Source organism: Heterodontus francisci, chromosome 40 (genome assembly GCF_036365525.1).
Source record: "Heterodontus francisci isolate sHetFra1 chromosome 40, sHetFra1.hap1, whole genome shotgun sequence".
Classification (NCBI taxonomy): Eukaryota; Metazoa; Chordata; class Chondrichthyes; order Heterodontiformes; family Heterodontidae; genus Heterodontus; species Heterodontus francisci.
In genome coordinates, this window is record NC_090410.1 from 5,129,830 (window position 1) to 5,150,355 (window position 20,526).

The following is a 20,526-nucleotide window of genomic DNA, read 5'->3' on the forward strand; positions in this document are numbered from 1 at the left end:
TTTACAGTTTTCACAGAATTGCAACATTTAACTCCCAAAACAATCTAATACATAATTCAATTTATTCAGTAACATGAGCATCAGTATCCCTGACAAATTTTAACCTGTGTAATCTCATTACAAATTTATACTAATGATGTAATATCAATATCAATGATATCAGTACATACTGAAACCAAACCACAGCAGATTGAGGGGAACTATTAAGTATTAATGAATTTATTAATTTCTAATCCCAGTAGAAGACAGACTTTGAAGCCCTTCTGAAGTGTAGTCACTGTTGCAATTTAAGACACATAGCAGATAATTGGCATAAAGCAAGCTCCCACAAACAACGCGATAACGACCAGACGGATTTTTTTTTTTTTTTTTTAAAGTGTTGCTGATTATGGGATAAATATTGGCCAGGAATAACGCCCCTGTTCTTCAAAATAGTGTCATGGGTTCTTTTACGTTCACTTGAACGTGGAGATGGGGCCTCTGCTTAGCATTTCCTCCGAAATGCGCCACCTCCGACAGTGCAGAATCCCTTCAGTATTGGACTGGAGTGTTAGCCTAGATTCTGGACTGGGATTTGAACCCAGAATCCAACTCAGGTGATTGTGTTACCCACTGAGCCACAGTTAATGAACTCTATATTCTGAAAGTAACTGAGGGGGAAAAAAAAGTTTCCTTAAAAAGGCTCAATCAGCCTCACTCAAGAAAACCCCCAAGTTCTACCCCCGACTTGGTATAGTGCGTTATCCTGTCTTAACTTGAGCAGCTGCAGGGCACAACTAGACGAAGTGAGTCATGAAAAGAAATGGCAACAAGTTACCCAGTGTACCTGGGCCTGACCATTATCTAGGTACCATGCTGGAAACTGCAAATATGGACAAATAAGGCTCATTATACATGAGCCTGCCCCACCAAGCTACCCACTGATGTGCTCCACCTCACGCAAGAAGAGTAGTGACTTAGAAAGGTACTAGTACTTCCAGTCTTAGTGGATGAAAAATCAGCACCTCAAAAAAAAAGTGGGAAGAAAAAAAATGTTTCACTGTCTGTAGATGAATTATGGAAGGCTCACTACTAGAGCTAAAGGGATAGGAATCCCATTTGGCTAATTACATTACCACAAACTAGAACAAGATGTCATTCATCAGATTTTTATATTTTAAAAACTTATGTGTGCACCTCCCACTTTCCCCTCCCTTTTCATCTCAATCTGTATTGGGAACAAATGTCCCATTTAAATTTCTACCCATTGTCTATCTCATTGGCTCAGCAGCAAGACTCACTTCAGGGTAAGATTGTGGGTTCAAGGTCCATAATGGACTTGAACACATATTCCAACCAGAAACTTTTGTTTGATATTGAATGGGGTGGGGGTACAGCATTGTTGGAGATGCTGTTTTTCCATATAAGTTGTTAAATGGAAGGTCCCATCTGCAGGCTCAGGAAAATGTAAACTATCCCATAGCACTAATCAGATGAGCTCCCCTGATATCTTGCCCATTATTTATCCCTCAACTAAATGAGAATAACTGGTCATTTATCTCTCCCATTTTTGGGACCTTGCTATGCACAAATTGACTGCTAGATTTGCCTATGTAAGAATGACTATGCTTCAAAGTGATTCATTGGATAACCTGATTATGTGAAAGGCACCATACAAGTGCAAACAGCCAGCACATTGGGTCAAAGCATAGGATCAGCACGAGACCATAAACTCAGTGATTATTTATTCTAAGTACTCAAGATAGATTTGAACAAACTGCCCCCCTCAAACAAAGCTCAAGAAAGTTTATAACTTCATAATGAAAGATGGAATTGTTAGACTAAATAATACAAAAAACCCATGGGATAGATGGTATTTATTCTATAATACTAAGTTTGGTGAAGTGTTTACAATTATGAAGGAGTCAGGTCACTGGAAAAGTCCCAGATTAGTAGACCAACATACTGCCCATATTTAAAAAAGGATACAAGTCAGGCACAGGCAACAGTTTTGCGATCATCCCAAAATAATGTAAAAATCAAGAGCAAACTTGGATTTGCTCTTTACTAGATTGCAGTACAGCTGTGAACATGGACTCTGACCAATCCCTTTTCTTTGAGGAAGTGATTTCCCAAATGCACTACAAGTCCCATGAATTGAACTCCGACTTTCAAAAGCAATTTGACAATATTGATTAGAACAGCTATTAGCCAAGGCCAAAAAGGTGTGGGGATTCAGGGTAAATATTGGAAATGGATTAGAAAACATGGGAGGGAGAAAAAGAGAGGGTATGAAAATGTCAAGTTGGGGTGCCCCAGGAGTTGATGTTCTGACCTCAAGTTTCTAATGAATTCAACTCCAAGCCAAGGGCATTGAGAGGTGATTTTAGGAAGTATTCTTTTCTTTTGGGCCTCCTTATCTCGAGAGACAATGGATACGCGCCAGGAGGTGGTCAGTGGTTTGTGAAGCAGCGCCTGGAGTGGCTATAAAGGCCAATTCTGGAGTGACAGGCTCTTCCACAGGTGCTGCAGAGAAATTTGTTTGTTGGGGCTGTTGCACAGTTGGCTCTCCCCTTGCGCCTCTGTCTTTTTTCCTGCCAACTACTAAGTCTCTTCGACTCGCCACAATTTAGCCCTGTCTTTATGGCTGCCCGCCAGCTCTGGCGAATGCTGGCAACTGACTCCCACGACTTGTGATCAATGTCACACGATTTCATGTCGCGTTTGCAGACGTCTTTATAACGGAGACATGGACGGCCGGTGGGTCTGATACCAGTGGCGAGCTCGCTGTACAATGTGTCTTTGGGGATCCTGCCATCTTCCATGCGGCTCACATGGCCAAGCCATCTCAAGCGCCGCTGACTCAGTAGTGTGTATAAGCTGGGGGTGTTGGCCGCTTCAAGGACTTCTGTGTTGGAGATATAGTCCTGCCACCTGATGCCAAGTATTCTCCGAAGGCAGCGAAGATGGAATGAATTGAGACGTCGCTCTTGGCTGGCATACGTTGTCCAGGCCTCGCTGCCGTAGAGCAAGGTACTGAGGACACAGGCCTGATACACTCGGACTTTTGTGTTCCGTGTCAGTGCGCCATTTTCCCACACTCTCTTGGCCAGTCTGGACATAGCAGTGGAAGCCTTACCCATGCGCTGAATGGTAAACAGCATAGGAAAGATAAACCAAATGAACTTTCACAGGTCTAACCAGAAATTTTTAAGAAAAGGGTACAGGATTCAGGACTGAACTTCAAGACTTCAGTTCAAATCTTCAGAGGTCAGGGACACAGAATCCTCATCTGCTGTCACACCCTCTATTTTTAAAGGTAGAGGTAACCAAAACTCATGCCCGACATGCAGCTATTGTTCCAGTGAACATCAACGCAAGCTCGAGGAACAGCATCTCATCTACCGATTAGGCACACTACAGCCTGCCGAACTGAACATTGAGTTAAATAATTTCAGAGCATGACAGCCCCCCATTTTACTTTTATTTTTAGTTATTTTTTCTTTTTTCCTTTTTTTACATTTTTTACAACCTTTTTTTGCATTTATTTCATTTCATCTTAGTTTGCTCAGTTTGCTTACCCACTGTTTTTTTTTTCATGTTTGCACTTGCTGCTGTTCAATATTCAGTCCGTTAACACTTTTTCTGTACTAATGCTTTGTCTTTCAACACACCATTAACATATTGTTTGCCTTTGCTCCATGACCTTTTGGTCAGCTATGTGGCCTTGTCTAATCTACACCTTCTCCTTTGTTATCTCTTGCCCCACCCCCACCTCACTTGCTTATAACCTGTGACATCTTTAATATTTGTCAGTTCCGAAGGGGGGTCACTGACCCGAAACGTTAACTCTGCTTCTCTTTCCATAGATGCTGCCAGACCTGCTGAGTGGTTCCAGCATTTCTTGTTTTTATTTCAGATTTCCAGCATCCGCAGTATTTTACTTTTATTATGTAGCGATTGTGGACAGCTGCAACAAAGTAATCTTACTGGATTCATTAAAACTAGTTACCAGAAAAACCCAGATCATGTCGAGCATCATTATTTGAGTTTTCGTAAATAGTTATATGTGCAGAATTATTGGTTCTGATTTACTACAGGAGGAATGTATCAAAACCCTACTTCAGACAATACACTAGGTACAAAGGACGTCCTGTCTCGAGTCAACTTTAAAATCCTGCAATGATAGTTCTGGTACCTTAGTCATGAGATTACAAATACTCACTGCAGTATTCAAAACATTTCTCCTAAACTCAAGTAGTAGCGCCTTGTGATATTGAATTGTCAAAAGTAATTATATCTATTGTCTTTCGGGTCAGTGACCCCCCTTCGGAACTGACAAATATTAAAGATGTCACAGGTTATAAGCAAGTGAGGTGGGGGTGGGGCAAGAGATAACAAAGGAGAAGGTGTAGATTGGACAAGGCCACATAGCTGACCAAAAGGTCATGGAGCAAAGGCAAACAATATGTTAATGGTGTGTTGAAAGACATGGCTTGGCCATGTGAGCCGCATGGAAGATGGCAGGATCCCCAAAGACACATTGTACAGCGAGCTCGCCACTGGTATCAGACCCACCGGCCGTCCACGTCTCTGCTATAAAGACGTCTGCAAACGCGACATGAAATCGTGTGACATTGATCACAAGTCGTGGGAGTCAGTTGCCAGCATTCGCCAGAGCTGGCGGGCAGCCATAAAGACAGGGCTAAATTGTGGCGAGTCGAAGAGACTTAGTAGTTGGCAAAAAAAAAGACAGAGGCGCAAGGGGAGAGCCAACTGTGCAACAGCCCCAACAAACAAATTTCTCTGCAGCACCTGTGGAAGAGCCTGTCACTCCAGAATTGGCCTTTATAGCCACTCCAGGCGCTGCTTCACAAACCACTGACCACCTCCAGGCGCATATCCATTGTCTCTCGAGATAAGGAGGCCCAAAGAAAGAAGAATTATATCTATTCTATAGACATTTTTGGAATATACTTAAAAGCATTTTTAAAAGTACACATGATTCTCAATCAATCAAAACAGGAAATTTCAATCTTTCTCCCATCCCTATTAATTTGGTAAAAACGTAATGGAACTCAATACTAGCAACAGGAGCAGCAGCTTGAGAGACTGACCCACCCATGTTACAAATAAAAGTGGTGAATCTTAAGTCTCCAAAGCTTCCCATGTAGGCTCACAGATTATTTCCTTCAAAACAACTTTTGTCTCATAACTACTAATTTTGATTAGACTATGAAGTAGGCCAGCATTAAGTCCTAAATTAATTTTGGTCTTGTATTTATAGGATATTTTGTAAAAAGCATTTTATGAAATGATTATTCCTGCCAAATTCAGTAGTTGAAGGGTTAAACAATTACACCAACTATTTTGACTGCTGGTTACCCAAGTATAGTAGAGGACATTGTAACAAAGTGGTATTTATAAATAAAGTTGAGTTAGCATAAAGCTGCCACGATCAGACTGTCAGCAATGAGATTTTAATGATCACAAAAAAAACCCTCAAAGTGAAGTTTTATTTAAATATATAAATTACACCTACCAAAAAATAAAGTCAATAAAATCACACTGAAGGGTGACACTTCTAGAACTTTTGACTGAATCGCTGTGTAACCCATCTAATTTTTTTTCCAAAGAAGGAAAAAGTTTTTACATTAAAAACGTAATGCTACTGAGTTCTGGAGCCACCGCTCCAGCATTTTCAATCTCGTCCGCTTGACAGAACTACAAACATTTAAACTGCGCCATTTTCTCTATTTTATGGCCGGATGTCGTTTCCTGCCATTTCATTCATTTTAAGAAAACATAAGTTTAAAATCACTTCATCTGCAAAACAGAAAAGCGTCTATGCAAACACTGCGACTCCATAAGAAAAGGGGTCCAGGATATTCACGACCGGAAACAAGATTCTACGCCACCTTCAAACAAAATTTGAATGCATTCCCGTCAACCAACTCCTCCCAACTGCAAGCAACATTAAAAAAAAAGTGAACATCTTTCGCGACGTTAACGATATGCAGATACATTATAAAGTATTAAGATTCATAAAGTCAATTTAGTGAACGCATCTTTTTATTTGGGTCTGTGGACTTCCAAATTGCATTTGTTTTAAACCATTTCTCAGCAACAAAAAACACCCTAGGTCAACCCGTAATCTCTACCAATACGAAAATTTATATATTTAAACTATACTAAGTAATCCTGTTCATCAGAGCCATTTGTAAGACAAAAGGCAAACACCCATTCATTATGAACGGAAAGAATTCAAATACATCTGGGTGACTACAGGCCCAGATACGTTCCATCCCATTGTGCAAATCATTAAACATAAAAGCTAGAGAATTTGTCCAAGTCTTCCTAATGGAAATATATCAATAGTACCGTTTCTAATTATGAAAAAGGTGGATAAAATAATTGCCTTGATAACTATTAAAGTTTAAGATTGCGTGGTGTCCTGTTGGGCCCCATTGGTCGCCAGCACATTGCTGGCATTCCACACACACGCAAAACCACACTTGTCTCAGTGCCAGACGGGTTGCTGCACAAACACAGAACATAAAAGATATCTCAGGAACCGTCACAGGACAGAATAGACACACCCATAAAGAGTCAGAACTCTGTTCAAATTCTATTCTCAATGGTCGATGCAGATTCTTAGTTTTGAAAATCTCCCACACTAAGTTTGAGAGACATAATTTCTCCACCGTGCAATAGGTTCTACAGGCTCAGCCAGCCATCGCCAGTAGGGCTCAGTTTTATCCTTGGCCCCGCTAATCATCTATATGCCGTCACTTAGTATCCAGGCATGGGCCAGCCCTCACGTTTACACCCAGCTTTACCAAATCACTAACCTTGACAGTTACTACACTGTTCATCTGCTTGTCTAACAAGTCAGGAATAAATTCACACCGTCCTGCTAGCCCATCACCCAAGCAGAGCTACACGCCTCATTAAAAATTTGCCCTGGTTACCCTCCTCCAGCCTACAACTGCCCAGCCAATCTTTCCATTTCTGACTTCAGCCCACCATGGGCAACTGTGCCTCTAACTGTACAGTTCCCACTCTCTGAAATTCCTCTTTCAAAAACTTTGAATCTTTTTAAAGTCCTTCTCCCATTTAGGAAAAAAGGACTTATTTGTATTTTTAATAGCACTTTTCCAGTCTTGGACATACCAAAAATTTCACAACCAGTAACATACTTTGAAGTATAATTGCTATTTTAATGTAGGGAAATGCAGTATACAAATTGGCTACTACAAACAGTAAGGGGAGAAGTGACCAGATAATCTGGTTTAAAAACAGTGTCGGATTAAAGATAAATGCTGGCCAAACCAGCAGAACTACCCTGCTCTCGTTCAAACAGTGTCAAAGAGGGCAGACAGGGTATCAGTTTAGCATCACATTCGAAAGACTCTGTAGCACTCCTTAGTGCGCTGGCGTTACTCTAGATGGGCCTATCTCTAGAGTGAGACCTGAACCCGAAACTCTGACAAAGGCAAGACTGACAACATTTACACCCCGACCCAGATTTTGGTTACCCCTCTTCATGTCTCCTTTGGCTCAGCATTCATTCCCACATGTTTCCGGAATACTTTCATATATTTTTCCAAGGTGGAAGCCACTACAGAAATGCAAGTTTTGTTGTAGAGCCAGATCTTTCTGTAGCTTAAAATTAACAAAACCAAAACCATCTCCTTTGGCTCATCACAATTTCACACCTTCACCTTAGACTCCATCGCCCAACTGACTACCTGCTCATGCTGAACTTAATATTTCAAAAGCTGAGTCTTCTCCTTGATCGAGCCGTGTTTAAAGTCCCACATTCATTCCGTAAAGAACACATCTCCACATCTGAAAAAAGACAATCTTCATCCTTTGCCTCAAACCGTGACCAAAATCATACATTTCTTCACTACCTTCTGGCTTAACTTTTCGGATACCCTTCTTCCCAGATCCTGAAGTTCACCCTAGAGGCATTTTAACCCAATCAAAAAATCCATCTCCTGAATTCTATCCCATAAGAAGTCTGCTCAGCTAACAGTCCCATCACCAACTCCCAGCATTCTGGTTTCTCACCTTGATTTTAAAAGCTTCATTTACCAATCCTTCCAGAGCCTCACTCCACCCTACTACTGTAATTCTAGCTCCATGTACTCCTTGCCTTCCACTGATTGGGATGGGGGAAATGCTCAGTGGATCAACCAACCCTATACCATTTATTGCCATCTCACTCCACATTCTGAAATACTTTCTAAACCCTTCCTCATCTTCAATAATAGTCTTAAAAATCTACCTAGTCAACCACCGTCCCTACTCTTTCTTGGGTTGGGCAACACCAAAGCATCGTGTCAGGTCCCTCTTCCCCAAAGAGGATTAGTAAATCAGTTTGTATTTTTACAACAATTCAGCAACTTTCATGTCTTTTCATCCTAGTGACAGCCCACAAATTTCAGATTTATAATTGTAGGATTTGAACTCATGACATCTGGGATGTTGGTCCAGTAATAACTATGCGACTGAATCATTGCTAAATGACAATAGCTACAAAAAAAAATGAATTCTGGAAATACAAAATCTATTAATGGTTTAAAGTACAAGCAGAATTTTAAAGCACAAACAGAACCAGTACAGAGACACATCGGCAAAACAATAGAATGATATGGCACCACAATGAAAATAACATGCAACTTAATTTTAAAAAATCTATTGTCCAAAAAAATCATTACCAGCTCAATTCTAGGTCAGATGAACTCCAGTTCGATATACAAGTTTTGAGTTACTTATTGGAGCAGAGTTATTAAATCAAACTAGTATTTTCTTACTGCAATCAATAAACTTGTTATATTTATACAGGGCTTTTAGCATAGAAAGATATTCCAAGGCACTTAACAGTCAAAAAAGGGCAGAGCTAAAGGATATATTGGCATGGGTTAGGGTCAAGGATGTGCATTGAAAAGCAGTGTTTCAGCAGGTGAAGACAGGGGTTTCTGGAGGGAATTCCAGTGCATAGGGACCAGGCTACTGATTGCTTGGTTGCCAATGATGGGTAACAAAAAGATGCAGAGGCAAGAGAACAAACAAGTTCAGAGATTAAATATTGGTATGACTAGTTTTTTTTTTAAAAAAAGCAAAGTAACAACTTGGAAAAACACTATGATAAAGCATTCAGTATACAGCTACAAACATATTGGAATAACTGCTGGTTATTGGAAATCACATGGGAAAAGGCACCCAATATAATCCCTTAGACTACTGTAAGGCCAATGAACAGTGCCAGCACAAATGGATAGAGGAGGATCTCACATCAAGTGCATATAATGGATAAAAATGTTTGCCTACATACAGTACACAAAAATAAGGTCACTACACAAAATGCTTAGAGACAAAAAAAAACATTACTGAAATGGAAATTTATTTCAAGCCCCATCCAGGATCTGAGCACATAATCTGAACTGATGTTTCAGAGCACTATTGAGACTGCTTAATGATCAGAGATTAGCTTTTTCCAGATATGCTGAACAAGCTTGGGAAGGGGTCTAAGTAGACATAACAGAACCTATGGCACAACATCAAAGAGCAGAGGCTCACTGTCCTGGACAACAATCTTCCTTCAACCAAATACAAATGAACTTGTCATTCAGCAACATCACAATTTAAAAACACCTCTCCACAAGCTTCATGCCAATACTACCTGCTTTTTTTTTAAAGCACACAATAGGTGTGCAAAATAAGGATAGATTATAATGCAAACTATCAAAATTTAAAACTGGGTGATAATCAAGCTTGCCTATGGCACAGACACAAAGGAAGATAACAGGAGGCAAGAGAATCAGGTAGACCAGCTACCAATACAAAGCAATCAATCTGTTGAATATCCTGTGAAGTGTTTCTTCTTTGTCATCAAGCATCTTTCAGTTTTTTGAAGAATCTCAATCAAGTAGTGAAAAGCATTAGAAAGACAGGGGCAGAAACCGTTCTATTTTGCTAGTTGGGGCAGCACTCAAAATGCCAACAAAAACCAAATACAAAGATGTTTAAAATTTAAACTCTACTACTGATTTGCCTGCAGAATCATCGAAGTCTTTTAACATTCAGAACTCAATTTTGTCCCCATATCTCAAAATCTTGCTTTTCATTTTCTCATGTTGCTAGTGGGCTAAAGTGAGGAAAGCAATTTTGTGATCATGAGAAGATGGGAATGGGAATTAGGCAGGTAAGTCTCTGCTTTGTTAGCTACCCCACTATGTGCCATAGTATGAATACAATTCATAGCAAAGAAACATGCATACATTTTTTTTTAAAGCAAGAGGTATGACAAGTGAGGCAGATGGGAATGACAAAAGAATGCATTAGGCAACAAGAAATTAGGTATCAAGAAATTACATGATTAGTACACATACCACAGGCTTGTTGAGGAATGCTTAAATTAGCCAAGTTGAGTTGCTGCAGCCAATAATAATGCAATATGGGCATCACTGGAATTTTAAAAAACAGCATAATGCTATTTATTACTACAGTACACCTCATTACTTTACCTCAGAGTATAATCTGATTTTCAGAAGTGTTTCCACTCTTTGCATAAGGTTCCAATAAAGATCCCAGGTAGTGGGAACACAGAACAGCAATAGTTATGGAAAGACAGAGTAAGAAAAGGAAACCAGAGCTTCAGGTTTACTGTCAAATCACCATTTTCTACACCGGATTTATTCCGACAAGGAGTATATGGCTGGGGTCCTACTTCCACAGTATATGAGATTCCAATAAACAAAATACAAATGTTGGAGGAAGAACAGTTAGTTCTGCCACTATGTAGACTATGACATTGGTGGCAGACAAAAAATATATCAGTCAACTGTGCAAGACCCACACACTGGCAGTTTACAATATTCTGATAACCAATTTGGTTTCTGGTCAGCTCTTGCCATTATTGTCAGTACAATCTGGGTCCCAGAAAAGAGATGCTAAAATGACTTCTGCATTCGTTCTCCCATTTTTAGATTTGAAGTATGACATTAGTCTCTGGCAGTCTTACTGGATGATTGGAAGCACGAGGTTCTAGCTGTGACAGCAAATTATGAAATCAAAGAAATCATGGAGACAAAAGCAGTCAGTCAACACAATTCTATTAAAGCATCTAGAATATTGATCAACATTCTGACTTCTGCAATGGTCCATTATGCACGATTTCCACCAACAAAACAAAGCAACAATCACATTATGCCATTTTGCCAGACTGATCAAGTCAAGCGCTCAGCCTGCATAATAGGCTGGCTCTGCAGTAATCTTTCCCCAACCATTTGTCATCCAACTTTAAATAACTTGTGCAAATAACTGTTTGTCATCATCCAAAGTGCAAGATCCAGTAGTGAGTGGTTGCACACCACCAGGATGCTAACCTAATAAGAGAAAAAAATGGGTCCTTGACTAAATCGCCTTGGTTATTGATGTCTTGTGGATACTAGAAGTGCAACAAGTCATAATGGATAAGATGCATAGTAAGTGAAAGAATGCAGAATTAAAAGTCAGCAACAATGCAATAGTTTGCTAGGACTTGCAATGCACCAATACTAAAGTCCCAACGTTACAGATTGAAAATCAGTTGGTTGACACCAGGATGTGGGCAGCTAACTTGTGGGGACGTTAGCCAATCAGAAGCATCAGACATCCCTTTTTGACATTTTATCTGACATGGCAGACTGCACAGCACAAGTGGCAGAAAACCACAATATACACATTTTAAACTGCCAACAGCACAGTAGCGCAGTGGTTAGCACCGCAGCCTCACAGCTCCAGGGACCCGGGTTCAATTCTGGGTACTGCCTGTGTGGAGTTTGCAAGTTCTCCCTGTGACTGCATGGGTTTTCACTGGGTGCTCCGGTTTCCTCCCACAGTCAAAGAGTTGCAGATGATAGGCAAATTGGCCATTATAAATTGCCCCTAGTGTAGGGAGGTGGTAGGGAATATGGGATTACTGTAGGGTTAGTATAAATGGGTGGTTGTTGGTCGGCACAGACTCGGTGGGTCAAAAGGCCTGCTTCAGTGCTGTATCTCTAAATAAAAATTTAAAAAATAAAATAAACTTTACTTTTCAGTCCCCAGATCTATCCCAATAGCTGGGGAACTACTATTGTTAACAATTACTATTTAAAAAAACTCACCATCTCTACTGCTTCAAGCCTACATGTAAACCTTCACATACAATACACGTAAAACCACAAGCAGCAATCCAGACATTTTATAATTGTTCATCTCACTTCTGGACACTTTAGTGTTAAAATGAACCAACTGGCACCATATATTAATGCTTTGTTTTAATAAAGCCAGTTATATAAACATTAAATAAAAGCAAAGCAGGCCTTGAATTGCTTGATAAGAGTTGAGCTTTACTCATTGGATTTCTTATCCAAGTGCAACTCTAATAATGTTTAAGTACATATTCATATTTTCTAAGGTTGAGCGGCAACCAAGTGCGACATGCTATGTATGGGAGCAAGTCACTGCTTTCAGAAGTCAGATTCCAAATAATCAAAACATTTATAAATAAATTTGTGCTACACTTAAAAATGTAAAATTTAGTCTTCCAAAAAAATTATGGAAAGAACCAAAAAAACCAGAAATAATCTAATTTTCCAATTCATGAATATACAGATAATTAGATCCGATGTTTAAAAAGTTTAGATTTTATATACATTCCAAACTGACTACATTGTCACATACCTACAAGATCACAGCATCTCATCTATGGATGTGATAAATCAATTGGTTTTGTGAGGACCACGAACTTAGAAGCGCAAGCACAAAGGCTTAAAATCCATCCAATCCACACAAGGTTCAAATTTAAGATTGATCAGCTAGAGAAAAAAATTGTTCAAACCAGCAATATTTAATAACTGACTAACACAATGACGCATGCATCAGGTCCATGACCGAGGAAACTTTACTTCCCATAAGGCTTTTACAAACTGCCTCTGAAAAGACACCTGCACAAATAAGGATGTGAAATCTCAATATTGGCAGACCAGCAGTTTTTAATGCGGATTAAATTTGCAGGAATGGTTGTTAATGCAAATTTATTCGAAACTTAAAGCCGAGCACACCTGGATGGCTCCTCATATACACTAAAATGACATTCATCAACATTGCCCACCAGCCCATGCAAAGATCAGTCATCCAGGTTCTGTCTTTAAAGGCAGTCAGGGAAAAGTGCAAAACTATCATATCCACAAAAAAAAAATTGAAAAAAGTAAATGTTCACAATTTTAATTAATTTCTGAAGACACCAGAACCTGTAAATGATAGGTTAAAAATTGGGATCTCCGTCAGAACAGGGTTAATTTCAGTAACCCGCACCCCACCCTCCACTACCAGATCTGTTGTGTATTTCCAAATTTCCAATTTTTTTGTGTTTGTTTTCATTGACACATTTTGCCCCCCAACACAGGTGAACATAGTACAATTCCAAGTTCGTCGTGAATCTGACTACATAGTGCAGGCCAATTATAAGGTGTGGAAAAATGCACTTTGCAGGCAGTTTGTGTTCAGTTTACACCAGCAGGACACAGACCCACCAGAGGTGGCGGCATAGTAGCATATAGTCAGGAGGGAAGTGCCTGTGAGTCCTCAAAATTGACTCCTGACCCCATGAGGTCTCATGGCATCAGGTCAAATATGGGCAAAGAAACCTCCTGCTGATTACCACCTACTGCGCACCCCCCCACCCAGGCTGATGAATCAGTGCTTCTCCACGTTGAACACCAATTGGAAGAAGCACTGACGGTAGCAAGGGCACAAAAATGTACTCTGGCTGGGGGACTTCAATGTCCAGCACCAAGAGTGGCTTGATAGTACCACTACTGACCGAGCACTAAAGGACATGCTGCAAGACTGGGACTGTGGCAGGCGGTGAGGGAACCAAGAGGGAAAAAACCTACTTGACTTCATCCCCACCAATCTACCTGTCACAGATACATCTGTCCAGGACAGTATTGGTAGGAGAGACCATTGCCCAATCCTTGTGGAGACGAAGTCATGTCTTCACACTGAGGGTACCACCATAATGTTGTGTTGCACTACCACCATGTTAAATGGGATAGATCTCGAACAGATCTAGCAACTCAAAACTGGGCATCCATAAGGCAGTGTGGCCATCAGCAGCAGCAGAACTGTATTCAACCACAATCTGTAACCTCATGGCCTGGCACATCCTCCACTCTACCATTATCAAGCCAGGGGACCAACACTGGCTCAATGAAGAGTGTAGGAGGGCATGCCAGGAGGAGCACCACACACACCTAAAACAAGCCGTCAACCTGGTGAAGCTACAATACAGGACTACTTGCATGCCAAACAGTGGAAGCAGCATGCAATAGACAAGGCTAAGCAATCCCACAACCAACGGGTCAGATCTAAGCTCTGCAGTCCTGCCACATCCAGTCACAAATGGTGGTGGACAATTAAACAACTGACAGAAGGAAGAGACTCCACAAACATCCCCATCCTCATCAATGGGGGGAGCCCAGCACATCAGTGCAAAAGACAAGGCTGAAGCACTTGCATCCATCTTCAGCCAGAAATGCAGATTGGATGATCCATCTCAGTCTCAAGGTCCAGCAACAGAGATGCCAGTCTTCAGCCAATCCAATTCACTCCACGTGATCAAGAAACAGCTGAAGGCACTAGATACTGCAAAGGCTATGGGCCCTGACAACATTCCAGCTATAGTACTGAAGATTTGTGCTCTGGAACAAGCCATGCCCCGATCCAAGCTGTTCCAGTACAGCCACAACACTGGCATCGTCCTGGCAATGTGCAAATTGCCTAGGTAGGTCCTGTGCACAAAAAGGTCAAATCCGACCCGGCCAATTACCACCCTATCGGTCTACTCCCAATCAGCAAAGTAATGGAAGGTGTGTCATCGACAGTGCTATCAAGCTGCACTTGTTCAGCAATAACCTGCTCACTGGCGCTCAGTTTGGGTTCTGCCAGGGCCAATCACCTCAGCCCCAGGACATCACTGCAGGAGATCCTCAAGGTAGTGTCCCAGACCCAACCAACTTCCGCTGCTTAATCAATGACCTTCCCTTCATCTCGAGGTCAGAAGCAGGGATGTTCGCTGATGATTGGTGCTGAAGATTGCATATTCACGACGCCTCAGATACTGAAGCAGCCTGTGTCCATATGCAGCAAGACCTGGACAACATTCACGCTTGGGCTGATGTGTGGCAAGTAACATTTGCGCCACACAAGTGGTGGGCAATGACCATCTCAGCATTTCCCCTTGACGTTCAATGGCTTTACCATCGCTGAATCCTCCACTATCAACATCCTGGGGGTTACCATTGACCACAAACTGAACTGGACCAACCACATAAATGTTGTGGCTACAAGAGCTGGGGAATTCTACAGCGAGTGACTCACCTCCTGACTCCCCAATGCCTGTCCACCATCTACAAGGCACAAGTCAGGAGTGTGATGGAATACTCTCCACTTGCTTGGGTGGGTGCAACTCCAACAACACTTAAAGAAGCTCAACACCATCCAAGACAAAGCAGCCCACTTCACTAGCACCCCATCCACCACCTTCAACATTCACTCCCTCCACCACCAATGCTCAATGGCAGCAGCGTGTACCATCTACAAGATGCACTGCAGCAACTCACCAAGGCTCCTGCAACAGCACCTTCCAAAGCCACAACCACTATCACCTAGAAGGCCAAAGGCAGCAGATGCACAGGACCACCTGCAAGTTCCCCTCCAAGCCACACACCATCCTGGCTCAGAACGATCGCTAGGTTAAAATCCTGGAATCCCTTAACAGCACTGTTGGTGTACCTACATTCCAAGGACTGCAGCGGTTCAAGGCGGCAGCTCACCAGCACCTTCTCAAAGGTAATAAATGCTGGTATAACCAGCAACACCCACATCCCTCAAAATATTTTTATTTTTAAATCAGGTTTTGCACAGCCTGTTTTCATACCAACTTGAACAGTTGCAAACCAATTTGCATAGTTAGAAAACAGCAGAACCAAGATTCAGAATTCTAAATCCACAATGTCAAAAACAGCTAAATTGCCCCATTTATATAGTTTTCTCACAAATGGACTAAATTTGAATGGCTCATGTAAAAAAAAGTGCAGACACCAGCACCTTGCAAACAGCTGGAACAGCAGAAGCTGAAATAGCTAACTTACTGGAAGAATACTGATCACTTATGCTGGCAAATGTCAATCAGTCCGTGGCAAAGCCTATCTAGGATAGATTTAATACACACAAGGCCCTTCTGAATTTAAAAATGCAGAACTGCTACAGCACTCAAGCTCTCCATGACATTCTCCCCCATTCATATTTAATGTCACTGCTCCTCTAAAAACATTCACCATTAAGAGATAAATGGATACCAACAGCAGTTCAGTGCCCATAAAATCGTGGGCCAGAGATTCTGTCAGATCTTACTTCAGAGTGGGAAAACAGAATGGTATACTTTATTAATAGGTCTATAATTTATGCTCCCTCTACAGCCTAACAGAAGTTAGATTTTGACTCAACTGTCCTCAAAAAACACAAAAGTCAAAACAATTTAGGAAAAAATTCCCACTTATTTATTAGGGACACATTTTAAAGCTAGAATTAATATACAAAATACTTCTTTCCCCCAACAGTGCAGTCAAGTCTGCATCTACTTTTGAAGATTTTACAGCTTCCCCAATGGCTTACCAAGTTGCTAATCTGCACAGATGTGAGGGTCTAAAGTTCTATCCCCAACCCTGTACTAAATTAGCTGTCCTCAGTGGCATTAGTTTTACAACTGGCATCTATGCTCCTGAGCTGAGGAGAGTAAACCGACCAGAATTCCTTGTTCACAGCCTGAATGTCATATCTGAACCCAAGATGGGCAGCGCAGTGGTTGGGCGGCACAGTGGCTAGCACCGCAGCCTCACTGCTCCAGGGACCCGGGTTCAATTCTGGGTGCTGCCTGTGCGGAGTTTGCAAGTTCTCCCTGCGACCGTGTGGGTTTTCGCCGGGTGCTCCAGTTTCCTCCCACAGCCAAAGACTTGCAGGTGATAGGTAAATTGGCCATTGGAAATTGCCCCTAGTGTAGGTCGGTGGTCGGGAATATGGATTACTGTAGGGCTAGGATAAATGGGTGGTTGTTGGTAGGCACAGACTCGGTGGGCCGAAGGGCCCGTTTCAGTGCTGTATCTCTAAATAAATGAGCTCCCAACCACATATCCACACCATCACGAAGACCACGCAATCTGTGATATCACATGACTCCACCACTGAAAACTTCTTCATGCCTTCATTACCTCTTGACTGGATTTCAATGCACACCTAGACAACTTCTCATTCTATCCTCCGTAAGCTTGTCATCCAAAACTCCACTGCCCCTGTTCTAACTCGCAAGGCCCATTCACCCATCACCCCTGTGCTCACTGACCTACATCAACTCCTGGTTAAGCAATGCCTTGATTTTAAAATTCTCATCCTTGTTTTCAAATCCTTCCATGGCCTTGCCTCTCCACATCTCTCCATATTCCCACAACCGTGCAGATAGTCAGAGTCATACAGCACAGAAACAGGCCTTTCGGCCCATCATGTCTGTGCCGGCCATCAAGCACCTAACTATTCTAGTCCCATTTTCCAGCACTTGGCCTGTAGCCTTGTATGCTATGGCGTTTCAAGTGCTCATCTAAATACTTCTTAAATGTTGTGAGGGTTCCTGCCTCTACCACCACTTCAGGCAGTGCGTCCCAGATTCCAACCACCCTCTAGGTGAAAATATTTTTCCTCAAATCCCCTCTAAACCTCCTGCCCCTTACATTAAATCTTTGCCCCCTGGTTATTGACCCCTCCACTAAGGGAAAAAGTCTCTTCCTATCTAACCGATCAATGTCCCTCAACTTTGAGATATGTCAGTGCTCCTCCAATTCTAGCCTCTTAAGCATCCCCGATTTTAATCATTCCACCACTAGTAACCGTGCCTTCAGTTGCCTGTGTCCTAAACTCTAGAATTTCCTTCCTAAACCGCTCCACCTTGCTTTCCTCCTTTAAGACAGTTTTTAAAACTTACTTCTGACCAAGCTTCTGGCCATCTGCCCTAATATCACCTTTAAACAATGTCAAATTTAGCTTTATAACAGTCCTGTGAAGTACCTTAGGATATTTTATTACACTAAATGCACTATATAAATAAAAACTGTTAGTGACTGTTACTGGAAATTGCACAAATGCAGAAAATTGAGTAAAAGCAAGTGGGGTTCTGATGTTTCCTATGGTCGAACAGGAATAGTTGAGGGGTCATAGTTTTAGGATAAAGCGTAGCAGATTTAAAACAAAGATGGAGAAATTACTTCTCTCAAAGGGTCATGAGTCTGTGGAATTCACTATCCCAGAGTGCAGTGGATGCGGCGACGTTGAGTAAATTTGAGGAGATAGACAGATTTTTAATTAGTAATGGGTTGAAGAGTTATGGAAGAGAATGGGCAGGAAAGTGGAGTTGAGGCCGAGATGAGGCCAACCATGATGCAAGCTCGAAGGGCTGAATTGCATACTTCAGCTCCTAGCTCTTATGTAAATTGCTTACCACCACACTATCCCGGCTTACAAATAACCATGGCCACTTTGACGTGACACAGGACTGCTGGCATTCTGTATACCAGCCATAATCAGTGCCTTCAGAGGTGAAAATACTATTTAAGAAACGTGGCTACTTAGTCAATGTTCAGTACTGCAAATTTGCCACTTTGCAGACCGGAGTATCTAGAATCATAGAATAGTTACAGCACAGAAGGCGGCCATTTGGCCCACCATGTCCGTGCCATCTCGTTACAAGAGCGAGTCAGCTAGTCCCACTCCCCCATAGCTCTGTAAATTTCTCTTTTGTTGCTCACCTTCAAACTCCTTGCACTGCTGAATCACTAAAAACATTCAGCATTTTAAGTATAATGCAACTCACTGGTCTTTTACATATTTAGTCTGTTGGTTCCGTTATCCAGCAGCATAAAAAGAGTCGTAAAATAAATTAGAGACGGTCTAGTTTTTTTTTTAAATCCAGTCTGTCATTTCTATAAACTGAACCGTTACAATACAACCAAAATTCTCAATTATTTCAGGCCTCCAAGTTAACAGGCGTGTCACATACCTAAAGTACGCGCCTACATACACCTAGAATTAATGGAGTTGCAGAAATTCGTTGTGTTGTAAAGAGAACTGGTGACGTTTACAAGAAAACGCTGCTGACTGCACAGCTCAGAGTTTTCTGCTTTGAAAAGGGGCGGGGTGGGGGACATTTTTCCAGCTGTAGGGCTTTGTACAATTCAATGCCTTGCTTTGCACATAGAAGAGATCCCCCCCCCCCCCACCCACCCCCAACCAACCATGGCCCTACCTCCCCTCCTCCGCCTACCGAACGCCTTCGCCAGGTTTTTTTTGTTTTACCTTCCGTTGTTGTCGCTCCCAGGCTGGGTCCAACAACAAGTCGCGGTCCCAGTCCTCCTCGGGCTGCATGTAGTCCCCGTGGTTGGACTGCTGGAACTGCGAGTTCGATTCGTGATAGTCGACCATGTCCGGGCGAGCGGAGTTCGGCAACCGGCAAAGTCACAGCGGCGCGTTGACTCAGGATCGGCCGTTGACTCGACAACCAACCCACCCACTCCCGGCAATAACAATTAAAAAAAAAAATCAGCAGCTTCGAGTCAAAATCCTATCTCCCACTTTTGGTTTAAAAAAAAAATGTCCGTTGCCCGTCGCCTTATGCAATGTGTGTTTGGGCGGAGAGAGTGGGAGACACTAGGCTTCTCCGTAGCCGCCCGCTCTCCGTCTGCCTGCTCGCCTCGCCTGCGCTCCGCTTCTTGAGCCCCCCCCCCTACTTCCGCCGTCTCGCTCGCTCGCTCACAACTCAAATAAAAACGGTCTTGCTCTCGATGGGGGGCGGAGCGCCTGGGCATTAACCACCCCCCTCCGCGCCTGCGCGTTACTCGCCCCAACGCCCTTCCCCCCCCACTCCGCGCCTGCGCGCTACTCCACACCCACGCCTCGCCGCCTCAAGGACGGCGGGAGTTGCAGTTCGAGCCCGTCCCCAGTTTGCGCTTAAATTCGGCGCTCAATCGGCAAAAGGGAAACTTGCATTTATATAGCGCCTTTCACGAGCACCAGGTGCCTCAAAGCGCGCAGCCAACGAAATACTTTTTTGAAGTGTTGTCACTGTTGTAATGCAGGAAACCTGCAGCCAGTATGCGCACAGCAAGCTCCCACAGACAGTAATGTGTTGATGACTGGAAAAATCTGTTTTTGCCATGTTGATTGAGAGATAAATGTTGGCCAGGACATCAGCATAACGCCCTTGCTCTTCTTGGAAACAGTACCATGGGATCTTTTACAACCACACGAGCAAGCAGATGGGACCTTGGTTTAACATCTCATCCAAAAGACAGCACCTCTGACAGTGCAGTACTGAACAGCCAGCCTTGATTTTTGTGGTCAAACCTTAGAATGGGAACCTTATGATTGAGAGGCAGGAGTGCTACTCACTGAGCCACAGCTGACACA

At 42.4% G+C, this 20,526-nt stretch overlaps 1 protein-coding gene across 3 annotated transcripts in view; it reads right to left on the bottom strand.

Annotated features, from left to right (window-relative positions):
- LOC137352994 (alpha-actinin-1-like) overlaps positions 1 to 19,870 on the bottom strand; it is a 155,676-nt gene extending 135,806 nt beyond the window's left edge. The window contains exon 1 of one of the 3 annotated variants that reach the window (XM_068018864.1): positions 19,417 to 19,870. In XM_068018864.1, coding sequence (XP_067874965.1) covers positions 19,417 to 19,542 — 126 coding nt within the window. In that variant the 5' untranslated portion in view covers positions 19,543 to 19,870. Of the gene's footprint in view, positions 1 to 19,120; positions 19,139 to 19,416 lie in introns of those variants that run through there. The other 2 variants (XM_068018863.1, XM_068018865.1) reach the window with 2 other exon arrangements.
- Positions 19,871 to 20,526: the final 656 nt, after the last annotated feature.